Below are 14301 nucleotides of genomic sequence, written 5' to 3'. Positions count from 1 at the left end.
TGATAGATGAAATCTTTCAATTTAAGAGCGTCCGTCCATGGAAGAAATTCTCCTTTGTCTGATAACTGAAGGCCTGAAGCCACGGAGGTTGGTCAGTGGGCATGATCAAGTCGTTAGACAGACGCCATGCTGCAGGAAATTTGTCTGCAAGTTCACGCGGCGACGCAACGCCGTTCCACGACATGTGTCCGAAATGCAAAAGGTTAATTTGCGCATTTGGCCGGACAAACAATACGTACCAGCCAGACCTTTTTGCTAAAGGTCAGATGTCCCTTTCAGGAACGGAATCAGGACCATCATCAGCGCTAATGCGAGTGGAATACGGGAAAAGAGAGGGAGAAGTGTTCAAGAAACGCAGCACCAGCCAGGTGCGATCATGACGATGCATAGCATGTGGTAATGACTAATAATGAGCTAATGTTCCAGGCCTTTCCATTTATACATGTTTTTTTTTAATTTTTCCTTACACTACAGTAACACCATGAATTATTTCATCCTGTAAAAACTGCTCTCCTTTTCTTTTTACACTAGCAAACAAAGCCAAGCTCGAACTGATGATCGTTAACGTAACTGAAGAAACACGAGTGGTTGAGTACGTGTTTAGCTGTTGGGCATTTCTTTTTTCTTCCGAGAGAAACGTCGGAGGCCTGGTGTGCACAATCAACTGAACCGCGTGGAAGTCGCGTCATCGCATTCGTTTGCAGCGTTGTGGCTGCAGCTGAAACGGCTGCGGCTGTAGCTGCTATGGTGGAGTAGCTTTAGCTTCTCTGGTGAAGCTAAAATCGTTCTGGAAAATATTTAGCAAAACGGCTTCTCCTCTTGTGTATTTAGGAATGGCTATGATAAATCAAATGTCATATATGCCCTTGACTACATGGATTGTTTGAATAGATGAATGGAATGCTAACATTTGTTTATAAATTTGAGTTCATTAGAAATTTAAAAAATAAAAGAATTATTGTTCAAGCAATAATAAAAAGGAATATTTTTCCTCTTTATTTTTTCTTTTTCCTTAATCCGGTCCACATCCTTCCATTCTTTTTTTTCTCTCTTTGCTTTTCATTCTTTTTTTCTCTTTATTTTTTTTATTTCTCCACACCACCGCAATCCATCATCATGACTCTTTCTAGACGTTCGCTAATTTGAGTTCATTAGAAATTATAAATATAAATTAAAGGGATTTGTGCTCCTGTAATTAAAAAAAAGCATAATCCTTACATGGCATGCAACCATACGAGCTAATAATTATAAAAGTAGCCATGATCCTTATATAGCATGCAACCATATAAGCTAACTGACATGACATGATCAAGATGATATAGAAAGGAAGATTGCTCTAGCAAGATCATCTCGGAATTTATCCATGGTCTGATCAGCAGTTTCCGTGTTGGATGTATCTCTAGCATCTTGAGAGACATAGTGCTTCCTATATCTTGAAGGTACAGTGGGCATATAATCGGGATTCCGATCGCATTTGCAGAAATCCTTATCTTATGCGTGGTTTTCACGAATGAAGTTATGGAGACCTAGTTGCGGCAACTATCATCATTTGCTTCTCCATTGGGTAACTCGGCATATTGAGAAGGATTCTCCACTTTATTTTCCACACACCAAAAAGCGCTCTACCACATTGCGAATACTTGAATGCAAATGGTTAAAATGCTCTTGCTCACCATTTGGAGCAGGACCTCTCCTCCAATATGGCACATGATACCTTTCACCCTTGTATGGTGCCAAGTATCCAGGTCTATTTGGGTACCCGGCATCAACCATATAATACTTTCCTAAACACACATGTAAGAAATCAAGGTTGCGAGGTGCATGCATTTGTGTACAGATATGAGAAAAGATCAAGATAGGTGATCCGACATACCTAGAGGAGGGTGTGTGGAAAGGTGGCGTGATCATGTCGAAGTGCATGGAAGAGAACATTAGTATCATGCATAGACCCGAGCGGGCAATAGATGCATAAGTGAACCTCATGTCGAAATCAACAATACCAAGACATTTTGTGTCGCTTTGCCCTCCGGCCAATGTACCTAATAAGGTCCTCTGGACGTGGTGTCGCTGAAATGTGAGTGCCATCTAAAACTCCAATGCAATCTTTAAAGTGTGGCATCATCCTACGATCATTACGAATCCTAGGATGTATAGTAGAGAAATTAGGGTCAATTGGCTTTATATAGTCTGCACTCATAGCCACCATACATATTAATGCCTCCTCAAATTTTCTACTAATTATTTCTGCAGAGTGCTTGAATATACCATCTACACCACTGTTGGAAGTACCTTGCCCACACACACGAAGTAAAATAGCCAATGATTCCATAGAACTCATATGAAGAGATGACTGTAGTCCATAGTTACCCACTAACAGATCACGCAACTTGTAAACTAGAGATGCATTCATTCGGAACTGCTTATGACTTTCACCTGGAGTGTTCAGCATTTCCATTGTCCAACCGAATCCACTTTGTGCCGGAGTTCTAACATCATTCTTGTCATGGTATGTCATGAAGTACTTGCAAGAAATAAGAGCAGTGGCAAATTGACAATTCTGAGCAAACTGCAATAATCCTAGAGTGTTTTTAACCCATTCATCATAATCAGACATCTCATCATCAGAAGATTCAGACATGTTCATGATATAAACAACACTCATGAATTAACTAAAGGTATACATATTTTAAATTAACTTATAGCATAGGGATTACAAAGTAGCATACATATTTCAAATGCATAGAAAATAGAATTGGAGCATACAGATTAGAGAGGCATATAAATAGAATTGGAGTATACATATTTGAAATTAAATTGTAGCATACATCAAAGGATACAAGATTGCATGGTACAAGCATGCAGCACAAACTACTTAGGCACATCATTTCTAGTCATCCATTCATACTTCCTCTTCAGCCAATCAAACCTCTCCTCAGGAGTATCCAGAGTCATGAACATCTCTCGTTCAGCCCTCTTGGTAAAAACTAGAGATGCAACAAAATGGTCATTCGTCGAGGGAAGAGCCTCACAATCCTTAACCAAAGCCATGACATCCTTGATGGAACAACCAGATGTATCTTCCCTCCTTGCAATGGACTCACAAGATGCAATTGTCCTCTCATTCATCTCCACAATCTTACCCATTTGTTCCTGAAACCAGGGACCTGTACTTGTCTTGGGTTTTCTTTCCCTTCATGTTACTAGCCCATCTACCTCTCTTTAAACCTTGCACACTCCTAGGTGTCACCTCCTCCAGCTCTTTATCATCATCATTCTATGCTTCATCTTCATCATCAATAGGAATTGGAGAACTGTCATGAGACAAGTTTGCTGGGGAAGGTGCTATGAAGCGGACCAATGTTCATCACCAGTATTCTTGAGGTCTTCAAACATAATGCTTAGCTGCTCTTCATTTTGTAATCCTTTCAGCTTAAATCTGGTAGAGCCCTTTATATCCTGAAATGCAATAGTCAAATAACAATCATTTGCCATATTGTAAAATGAAAAATTTGAAACAACTGCAACTTGTAAAATTCTACTTACTTTTGCTGTTTTCTTCCACCAAGTCTCTGACATTACAATATTCTTCTCAGATTCATCCCATCCAATCCCGGTCTCCTTATTTTTCAATCCCAGTCTCCTTATTGCTTCCAAATACTATAATATTGCTTCGACTTATCCCATTTATTCTTGAATTGCTTTCTAATATAGTCAATCTCAGTCCTTTCTTTAAACCTTGCTATCACATTCTTGTACCCGATCTTACTCAAATGAGTACTTGATCTATTTCCTTTTAAAACTTCATCAGCAAAAATCTCACAAACTATCCTATTGTTCTCATCACACCAATCAGCCAAGCTGTTGCCAACAAAATCAGTTTGATAAGGAAGCATAACATTCAACTACCATTCATGCTACTGTGATTCCTAAGATGCAATATTTTTTACTAAGGTAGCATTGCATGATGAAGGCATCATCTGCAGGATATCTATAAGCATATTATGATCCAGTTGCAAATGTTGAAGCTCTGCGTCATTAGATATCCAAAATAATAGAAAGTACATCCAGCTTAATTGAAAAGGTATCATGTTGGCAACCATAACTGGTCCAATCAATATAATTAAATTTGAGATCATATTTTAACATAATGAATAGCAAGCAGTAATACAGTGTAACAGGTTATATAAACTAGTAGGATCATCGGATCCATACACATCTCAGCATGAGAAATGATTTTCCTTCAGACGGCGCGAAAATGAACAATATGCACAGTATGACTAACTAAATGAGCCAGCAAGATCATCAAACCATAACAGCCCACTGAGAAATCATTTCCTTCATAACGCGCTATATGCACTAGACTTGTCAGAGATAAGAGCATGAAGAGTTAGTAGACTCTGTAGTCTGTACAAAATCAAAACATCATTCAACTACTGTCATTACTGTGATTCTTAAGATGCTACTGTCATTTAACTACCATTCACACCATTTAGTTTGATGGCTCATGGTTGGCTGCTCACTGACTAGAATGCAACATTCAACTACCATTCCATCTACCAGTATGCTAATACGCCATGTTTCAGTCAATTTTATTGGCACATTCATGCTAGACATATGTTCTTACCTTGGATCGGTGAGGTCAACGTCCACAGATGCAGGAGCAGGAGCTTTCCTAGACGCCGGTGGCGGCCTAGGTGCGCGGCCACCTCGCCAACGAGTTGAGGAGCCCCGAACTGGACCAGAGCTGGCCCGAACCGGTAGCTGCTCGTCACCCCATTCGTTGGCTCCAACCTCCTGTGAAGCTGTCTCGTTGGTGGCTGGCGCTGGCGATCCACTGATGATGCCGGAAGTGCCAGGATCGGCACGGAACCAATCCGGCCCTAGAGCCTCCGCTGCTGCTCTGGCCTACCACTCCGACCATCCTCCGGGCATGCCTGTGCCTACGGCCATGGCGGTGCTAGGCCATGTGCCGGAGGCCAGGCCCGCCGCTGCTGGGGCGCCAACCCAAGACCTAGCAGCGTGGCCGGTCTAGGTCGTGCCGTCCGCACCCCTGGTGGCTGCGCCTCCAGCCGCGCCGAGGACGTCGGGCCATGCGCCTGCGCCCCCTCCTGGGGGAACTCTGGCGGCGGCCAGCAACACGCCCAAGGGACCCGTCGGCGGGCCTCCCTGCCACAGGAACGGGTATGGGGCGCCGCCACTCCCTCTGCCAGCCGCATCTTGCAGACCGCCAACAGATCCGTCCCATCCAACGGGGGTCCTCTTCCGACCGGCGCCGCCGCCACCCTATCCTCCATTTTTTTTCACCACCGACGTAGACCGTGAGGAGAGTGATAGAGGAATCATGGCTTGGAGTACGGAGATGATGAGGCCGTGCCGATTTAGAGGGCATGGTGGTAATTTGCGTGTAATTACTGCGAAGTCCAGGGGCATTTTCGTACTAAGTCCTGCGCGGACGGGGAGGAAGCCGCGGGGAGCTGATTTTTCCGGCTTCGCCTCGCTAGTACAAATTGCAAAATGGCTGCGTGGGTGCTCCGTGGCAGAAGCTATTTTTTGGAAGAGTGTTTGGTACAGTTTCTCCAGAAACCACTCGAGAAGCTGTCCAATAAACCCTACTAAAAAGGCCCTTAGTATGGTCCTGGTAGTATCATGCTATCATCACAATGCAACGCGAGATACAGCCATCTATCGCCACAATAAATTATTAGCAGGGGACACATTGTTACGTGAGAAAATCTGGACACGACTAGTATAATGCTAACTGGTAGTATAAATTAACTTGGCAAGTCAGAGGGTGTTTGGATACTAGTGCTAAACTTTAGCAGTGTCACATCGGATGTTCGAATACTAATTAGGAGGACTAAACATAAGTTAATTGTAAAACTAATTGCAGAACCCTGTGCTAATTCGCGAGACGAATCTATTAAGCATAATTAATCATCATTAACAAATAGTTACTGTAGCACTACATTATCAAATCATGGACTAATTAGGTTTAATAGATTTGTCTCGCGAATTAGACTCCATCTGTGCAATTAGTTTTGTAATTAGCCTATGTTTAATACTCCTAATTAGCATCAAACATCCGATGTGATATGTGCTAAACTTTAGCGGGGAGTATACGGGGCCTCAATCACCGATCAATGCATATGAAATGATATTCTCAGATCGATTCGATCTCGATACGTTAGTAGTAATGCTGCTCCTGCAGGACACGGATCGGCTAGAAGATGACACGATCCCATCAGATCTTGAGGCCTTTTGCCAAACAAAGTCAGCTTTGCTTGCCGATTGCACTTATAAAATCTGTACTAACACACTGGTGCTTTTTATCCTAAACTTCTCTTTGTTAATAAAGGCACAAACTTTACATGAAACCCAATGAGATCAAGGTTAATGTTCAAAGCTGGGCCCCGCCTGCATACAAAAGACGGATGACCTGGGAACTTTGGTACTAGTGGTGGTAGGCTCTGCGTTCGCAAGACGGTCGGAGATGTCAGACGTGGACGATCTTCCAAGAAAAGTCTGAGCTGTGCCTCCTGAGCTTTGACCCTTGCAAGCTCACCAATCCGTTGAAGACGAGCAATTCCGAGATTTTGTTCATACGAGGCCCAGAGGGCAAAGCGAAAAGATACCGTATCCAAATATCCAATTGCTGGGATAAAGTAAAAAAGGTCGTGATATGCTCGTCCCAGCAGACGAGCATGGGTAGAAATGGTGGCACGTGCAGTTCAGGCAGGCTTCAGTATCGTCTGCGTCACAACAACAACAAAAAAAAGATCGCGCCGCGCTGTTTTTTCTTCACCGTGTGAAATGGCTGGTGAGAACAAAGATTTCCATTTCCACCTAACAAAATGGAGCGAGGCGTCTTCTTTTCCGTTTTGAGATAGGACGGATTGAGCTGTGAGCCCGGCTCTAGTTCTAGCTCAGCACTTGGAGAACCTGCACAGTGCACATCCCCGTATTATTTGCCCAGTGGGCTAAAATTCTCCCCCCTCGTCTGCGTGGCCGCCGTAACCTGACCTGACTTGACAAGTCTAGCACATGCCCAATAACTGCCTTCTCATCCTCTCTCTCGGACTCTCCCATGCAACTTGCCTCGAAATCCATCTGTAGCTGTGCCGTGCCCGTGCCAGCGACATGAACGATTGAAAGGGAGGCGGAGGCTTGCTGCCAGTGCCAAGTTGCGAGAGCGTTTGACCTGCCCGAAGTAAACGCACAAGCCCTTTTCCTATCCGACTCCCTCCTCGCCCTGGCGCTTTGTTAGGCCAAACAAAATGTTTTGAGCTGACACTCCCCATCTCGCCTCTCGCGCGCGCGCAGACTAGTACCGTGCCCCGCGGTGGCAGGCACCAAACCCATCGAAAGGTCTCCCATAACGCGTAAGCCTCGGCGATCGCACGGCCGCACGGGCCGCCGGCCGCGCGCCCCCTTTTATATCACGGCGCCACAGGACAGCGAGGCAAGGAGGGGTAGTGGTGGGCTGGTGGTGGCAGCTTCCGGAGACGCAGGAAACAGAGGAGGAATCCGCAGGAGGAGGCGTCGACCGAGCGGGCTCCCCGCTGCTGCTCCCATGGGGAACTGCCTCGGCTCGGAGGAAGCCGAATTGGAGGCCGTGAAGAACGTTGGCCGCCATGGGCAGACCCAAGGTACCCCCGATTTCTTATTTGGCTTGCATTTCCTGCCTACTTCTTGCTAGCTAGCAGTCTTGAGTGCGACGCAAATCGTTTATTGGTTCTTCCTGCATCGGTTTAATTGGCGCTGATTTTTCCTGGTTCCTGACACACCATTCCATTTAGCTGAAGCACTTTCCAGATTCATGACGATCAATTTCTCCTTGTTTCTCTAACAGCACCTGCACGGGCGCTTCCGATGGCGGCACCGGAGCCGGACCCTTCGATGAGCTCATCATCGGGGCACCCGAGCAGCAGGTCCCCGGGGTCGTCCATGAGCAGCATCGCGACGACCCGGAGCGGCAGCAGCAGCAGCAGCCTGGCCGCGTACCCGGAGGGCCGGATCCTGGAGGCGCCCAACCTGCGCGTCTTCACCTTCGCGGAGCTCCGGTCGGCGACGCGCAACTTCAAGCCCGACACGGTGCTCGGCGAGGGCGGGTTCGGGCGGGTGTACAAGGGCTGGGTCGACGAGCGGACCATGAACCCCACGCGCTCCGGCATCGGCATGGTCGTCGCCGTCAAGAAGCTCAACCCCGAGAGCGTGCAGGGCCTCCAGGAGTGGCAGGTGCGTACACGCCGCTAGCGCCCACTCACCCAAAAACTAACCGCTGCTAGTTGCCTGCCGCGCCGATTGCCGACCACCGGCCGGCCGGTGAAGCCAACAGCGTCGTAAGCGGTTTAGCAACCGGAGCTCACTTGTACTGGTCGTCGGGGCCGGACTATTATTGGGGCCATCCGTCGCTCGCGACCAGATTCCAATCCCATCCACAGGCACAGCACACGCCCCGTGTGTTCACGTGGCCGGTGCCCCGGCCATCGTTTTCAAATGTTCATACGCCAAATGCTGCGCCGCTTCCCTGCGTGGGGAGGAGGAGAGCTAGCTGGCGCCGACCTGGCGGCCTGGGCCTAGCCTCGCTCGAGTTCCCAGCGTCCCCCCGCGGGAGATCCGCGTGGGTGCCCGTTCTGACGCCGCGGTCGCCGCCCGGCACGTTCGCGCTGGTGTTTTCTTTTCTTTTTGCTCGGCTGCTGTGCTGAGCTAACCCCTGACGTCGTAGCGCTGGCGGGATTTTTGCAGTCGGAGGTGAACTTTCTCGGGAGGCTGTCGCATCCGAACCTGGTGAGGCTGCTGGGGTACTGCGTGGAGGACAGGGAGCTGCTGCTCGTGTACGAGTTCATGCCCAAAGGCAACCTCGAGAATCATCTCTTTAGAAGTGAGTCCCCCTCCTTTTGGAATTTCTTTGTCTGTTTCCTCGCAAGTACACTGATTGATGATTTGATAAAGACCGGGTTGACTTTGTAGAAAACGATGGTTTTTTTGGCAAGCTTTACTTTCCCCATTCTTTTTCCTTATTCGGAGATGCACGTCGCAATCAGTTGATCTAAGCTACAGTTTAGCATCCTAACTTCCTAATGATGCTGAACTTGTTTTGGAAAAAAGTGGATGAAAATGAAATAACAAAATGTTTCCTGCAGAGGGTGGAGCCTTCGAACCCATCCCCTGGAACCTTCGGCTTCGGATAGCCATTGGTGCGGCCCGTGGTCTCGCGTTCCTCCACTCATCGGAGAGGCAGATCATCTACCGAGACTTCAAGGCTTCCAATATTCTCCTCGACACGGTATGAGTCATCACAGGTGTCTTTGGAAATTCGCGGAACCACCTACAGTAGCAGTACAAAATAAGCAAACCCTGGTTTCCCTTGCTGCAGAATTACAACGCCAAGCTCTCGGATTTCGGCCTCGCCAAGCACGGCCCTACCGGCGGCGACAGCCACGTCACGACGCGCGTCATGGGCACGTACGGCTACGCTGCCCCGGAGTACGTCGCCACAGGTACTTATCCATCCATCCACCGCGCGTACGCGCTCCCGTATTCCGTGCCGTATATGTCGCCGAGGCTTATACGAACATGCTCGCCGGCGTACGCCTCTCCTCTGCAGGGCACCTGTACGTGAAGAGCGACGTGTGGGCCTTCGGCGTGGTGCTGCTGGAGATGCTGACGGGCCTGCGCGCGCTGGACACGGGCCGCCCCGCGCAGCAGCACAACCTGGTGGACTGGGCCAAGCCGCACCTGGCGGACCGGCGGAAGCTGGCCCGGCTGGTCGACCCGAGGCTCGAGGGCCAGTACCCGTCCAAGGCCGCGCTGCAGGCGGCCCAGCTCTCGCTGCGCTGCCTCGAGGGGGACCCCAGGAGCCGGCCATCCATGGCCGAGGTCGTCGCTGCGCTCGAGGAGATCGAGCAGATCAAGGTGCGGCCCAAGGGCGGCGGCGCGCCGCGGGAGGAGCGGCGGGGCGCAACCGCTCGTCGCGCCCGAGGTCCGGCGGGTCCGGCCGGGCGGGGAGCAGCCACCACCACCACTCCCCGTCTCCAAGTATGAGGTAGCACGACGCTTGCAGTGTATCGGTAGCTTTTGCTGCAGATCTTTTCGGCAGCAATGGTGAAGGCCAGAAGGGCCTTGTATGTTCAGTTTGATCGTAGATGGCCCAAATGTTGGCTGGTACACGGGTTCAGGAATCAATAGGATGTTATTATTTTTCAATCTTCTTCTCTGGTTTCGCCAAACTTTGTTGTAAAAGAGGGCCGGCGCAGATACAGCATGCTCCTATGTAGTAGTAGTAGTATGAACTCGAACTCCTATGTAGAATAGTTAGCAGTTTCTGAAACAAAACTCATTTCATCGTGCGGCCTGTAACCAAAGCTACGGCGAACTTTAGATTGATTGCAGACGTCCCTTCTTTTTTTTAACGGAAAGGTTACCTTCCATTAATCACTGGCTCTAGGCCGGTCGCTAGAAACCAGAGCTAGAAACCAGAGCTGATACAAAGTCGATTTGCGGACGGCCTTGAGAGAAGCCATATTGGCATACTGCATTGTGCACTACGTATGGTATGAGCTACAGCTAGTGTGGTGTATTTCGATGCTGCAAGTCTGTGCCATATGAACAAAACCATGCTGCAGAGAGTCAAAAACACACACCTGTACAGTGCAGTCTCCCAATGTCCTCATCTCCTCGTTTCAAAAAAAAAATGTCCTCATCTCCCGACTTTCCGCTTTTCACGCCAAATGCCTACTCATACAAGACCACACCGACAATTCTCTCCATGTGCCCTTAGTTTACGGGCATCGCTCGGTTTCCAGCTCCGGTCCTCCGAACGTTCCCGAGTTACACGGGAACATGCAGAGTTGTCTCAACGCAGCCGGCAGCTCGTCACATACCAGGCCCATTCAGCTTGGTTTGATGGTCTCACCCACCACTGAGATGCATGAACGAAATCGGGTACGATTGGCGTGGCCCTTGCGATCTCTCTCAATCAGAAGGAACATTCATGGACGCTGACGGCTGACAACTGAACATTCCTGGGCTTCACTTACTACTAGAAACATGGCGCGGCGTTGCCGCGCGTAACGCTACCAGTGTTGGGTATGAGTTACCTTCTTTACCATCGTTGAAGAGGAACTTGGCTTGTGCAACTTTTTTTATGCGCACACGAAGCTTTGACTTGTAGAGATTACCAATTGATGTGCTATTTTATGCACTCATGATTACTGTTCAAAGTTACTCTAATTGGAGTACTGTGAGTTCTATGGGTAGCCAAAAATTGAAAGTAACACATGTCCATTTGAAAGCAGCATCGATTAATATCGTCTGGCTTTATGTACTTATATCGCTTTCCTGGATGGGATCTACTCTCATTTGCAATCAGAACGTTATGGAGCATTTGAAGGATGGTGAACCGAAGGTGCCAACTGCCAATGTCTAACAGAGATAAAAATTGAGCAAACCAGTATAACGTGAAAACAGCTTGGTTCAGCATAATTTTCGAGAAGTATTAAAATTTACATGATTAAGATGGATAGGTTTCTCAAACATATTCATACACACTACCATGTTTCTTTCTCAGTCTCTATTTATTTGTTTAGTCCAACTAAATTAACTAAGTTGTAATCTGTAGTTCTGTACCAACCTACTGTCTAAGCTTTCATTTATGAATCCTATTACACAATGAAATCTCGCCTAACAGAGGGAACAACTTAGGCACATTAAAGCCTAATCTAAGCATACTATAAATCTTGCATGCAAAAAGATTTGTACCTTTAAGCATGGCTTTAGTATTATCCATGTGCAGATCTGTTTGATATCAACCAAGCAAGACAATGAACATGCTGATTGCTAGGATTTCAATGATCTGCACTAGAGATATCAAGCTACCAATTTGATTGAGAAATTTTTTGAAGTATACAAGGATGCGTATCTTTTGGGTGCAAACAGCAGGGACGCAGGGTCGAATCTTGCAGCAGCAATTTTGAGGCTTAGACGTCCTCAGCGGCTCAGCCTGCTGCATCAATCAGACAATCAGCAGCGGTATTTGGTCAAACAACTTGCGTGCGTGCTCCTGAACACCCACCTACATCATCATTGATGGAAGAGCTTAGCTACATGCACAACAGTGGAGGCAGAGAGTATACAGGGGAGGTTGAGCGCATGCTGTCTAGGCACGCTCGGCGGCGTCTTCTCCGCAGCTGTAGAGCGGAGCTCCTCCGGTCCGGATGGAGATGGACGAGGCCTTGCGGGACGCATGGCGGAGGCGCGGAGCTCGAGCACGCCGTGGATCCCGCCCGCTTCGCAAGGGGCATCACTGCTTGGGCTCTCCGCCGCGGTCACCGCCTATGCTACACCGATACGGATATATCGGCCCGATACGGATACGTGGATACGTCAGTTTTCTGCAAAACTTAAGGGTACAAAGGCGCATCGAAGTATCGGATATGGATACGCGGATGCGTATCTGATACGTAATACAGGGTCACACCGCCTGGCGCCTGGAAAGCAACGGCGAGCTCTCGAGAAACATCGAGTAACCAGGACCGAGATCAACGGCAAGAGCAAGGCGCTGGCAAAGATCCGACGGCCGCGAAAACGAGCGACGTGGCTCAATAAGAATTTGAGAATGGCTCGCGACCTTCGTATATTAAAGATGCTTCCTTTACCTGTTCACTGACGAAGGTTCTTTTGGACAGCAGGGGTTAAACTTTATCTCCTATCATACTAGATGTTTGGATACGTATTAAATATAAACTAATTATAAACCTAATTGCACGGATGGAGGTTAATTCGTGAGATGAATCTATTAAACCTAATTAGTCCATGATTTGACAATGTGGTACTACCGTTTGCTAATGATGGATTAATTAGCCTTAATAGATTCGTCTCGCGAATTAGCCTAGGACTTCCGCAATTAGTTTTATAATTAGCTAATGTTTAGTCCTTCTAATTAACATCCGAACATTCGATATGACAAATGCTAAACTTTAGCCCGAGAATCTAAACACGCTTGAAGACAGCGGGGATCAACACATCAATCTCGCAACAAAATTGTGAGCAGTGTTGCATCAGGTTTAGGGGGTGTTTGATACCATGTGCTAAACTTTAGCACGTGTCACATAGGATGTTCGGATGCTAATTAGAAGGACTAAACATGAGCTAATTATAAAACTAATTGCAGCACCCCTAGGCTAATTCGCGAGACGAATCTATTAAGGCTAATTAATCCATCATTAGCAAATAGTTATTGTAGCAACACATTATCAAATCATGAACAAATTGGGCTTAATAGATTCATCTCACGAATTAGACTATATCTGTGCAATTAGTTTTGTAATTAGCCTATGTTTAATACTTCAATTAGTATCAAACATCTGGGTACTAAACTTTAAACTTTAGCTCGTGGCACGTCTTGGTTGGCCTTGGACACGACGGGTTCCGTCCGGTCCCTGTGTGCCCCCAGCGGCCCAGCTCACATCAAAGCATCACGTCACTTGTGCGCGTCATTTTATTGGCAGCCTGCCTCCACCGTAGGTCCAGACTTTGTTGTAAACGAAACGAGGCAGGCACAGATACGTCGTAGGTAGTATGAACTCCCATGTACTAGTATAGTATGCAGTTAGCAGTTTCTGAAACAAAACTCATTTCCTCATGCGGCCTATAAAGCCAAATTGCAGACGGCCTTGGGACAAGCGGACAAGCCTAATTGCATTTGTGCACCACGTTATTTCGATGTTACAAGTGTGTAACAGGAACAAAACCATGCTTCAGAGAGTCAAAACACACGTGTACAGTGCATTCTCCCAATATCCTCATCTCCTGAGTTTCCGCTTCACGCCAAATGCCTACTAACAAGACCACAGTACCACATCGACAAATTCTCTCCATGTGCCCCTGGTTCACGGGCACTGCTCGTTCCCCCTGCTCCGAATCTCCGATCATCTGAACGTTCCCGAGTCACACGGGAACATGAAGAGTCCTATGAACTCAGGTCGTCACATACCAAGCCCATTCAGCTTGGTCTCCGCCCGCCACGTAGATGCATGAAAGAAATCGGATATACGATCTGCGTGGCCCCTGCATATCTCAATCAATCACAAGGGACATACATGGACGAGACGACGACGCTGACCGCTGACAACTGAACATTCGTAGACTCGTACTATGGTGGCGTTTGGTTCCATTTGCTTATTTTTAGCACGTGTCACATCAAATGTTTAGATACTAATTAGGGGTATTAAACGGCTGGTGCACCACCACGTACTCCCCGGTCTCCGACGGGTTCGCGTAATACATGCCTCGAAACCACTA

The 14301-nt window shown here is 47.6% G+C and overlaps 1 protein-coding gene and 1 long non-coding RNA gene across 3 annotated transcripts; one reads left to right on the top strand and one right to left on the bottom strand.

Moving 5' to 3' along the window:
• Positions 1-7275: 7275 nt before the first annotated feature.
• Positions 7276-10384, top strand: LOC101759808 (probable serine/threonine-protein kinase PIX13). Its single transcript, XM_004976448.4, has 6 exons — positions 7276-7646; positions 7850-8235; positions 8746-8881; positions 9144-9286; positions 9377-9500; positions 9608-10384. The coding sequence occupies exons 1-6, from the start codon at positions 7571-7573 to the stop codon at positions 10042-10044; spliced, it is 1302 nt and encodes a 433-aa protein (XP_004976505.1). The 5' UTR covers positions 7276-7570; the 3' UTR covers positions 10045-10384.
• A 1107-nt stretch (positions 10385-11491) lies between these two features.
• LOC105914696 lies at positions 11492-12417 on the bottom strand. 2 transcript variants are annotated; one of them, XR_002678627.1, is made up of 2 exons: positions 12074-12417; positions 11492-12004 (listed from the first exon to the last, which is right to left on the bottom strand). It is a non-coding gene; the product is annotated as an uncharacterized LOC105914696 (long non-coding RNA). The 2 variants fall into 2 exon arrangements; XR_001164446.2 differs by having other exon boundaries at positions 11492-12001.
• Positions 12418-14301: the final 1884 nt, after the last annotated feature.

Source organism: Setaria italica, chromosome VII (assembly GCF_000263155.2).
Source record: "Setaria italica strain Yugu1 chromosome VII, Setaria_italica_v2.0, whole genome shotgun sequence".
Classification (NCBI taxonomy): Eukaryota; Viridiplantae; Streptophyta; class Magnoliopsida; order Poales; family Poaceae; genus Setaria; species Setaria italica.
The sequence above is the reverse complement of the archived record's forward strand: the minus strand, read 5'-3'. Positions and strand labels throughout refer to the sequence as shown.

Coding starts and splice junctions, on each gene's coding strand:
- LOC101759808 (XM_004976448.4), top strand. CDS start 7,571: ATGGGGAACTGCCTCGGCTCGGAGGAAGCCGAATTGGAGGCCGTGAAG. Junction 8,236..8,745: donor AGGGCCTCCAGGAGTGGCAG/GTGCGTACACGC, acceptor GGATTTTTGCAG/TCGGAGGTGAACTTTCTCGG. Junction 8,882..9,143: donor CGAGAATCATCTCTTTAGAA/GTGAGTCCCCCT, acceptor TGTTTCCTGCAG/AGGGTGGAGCCTTCGAACCC.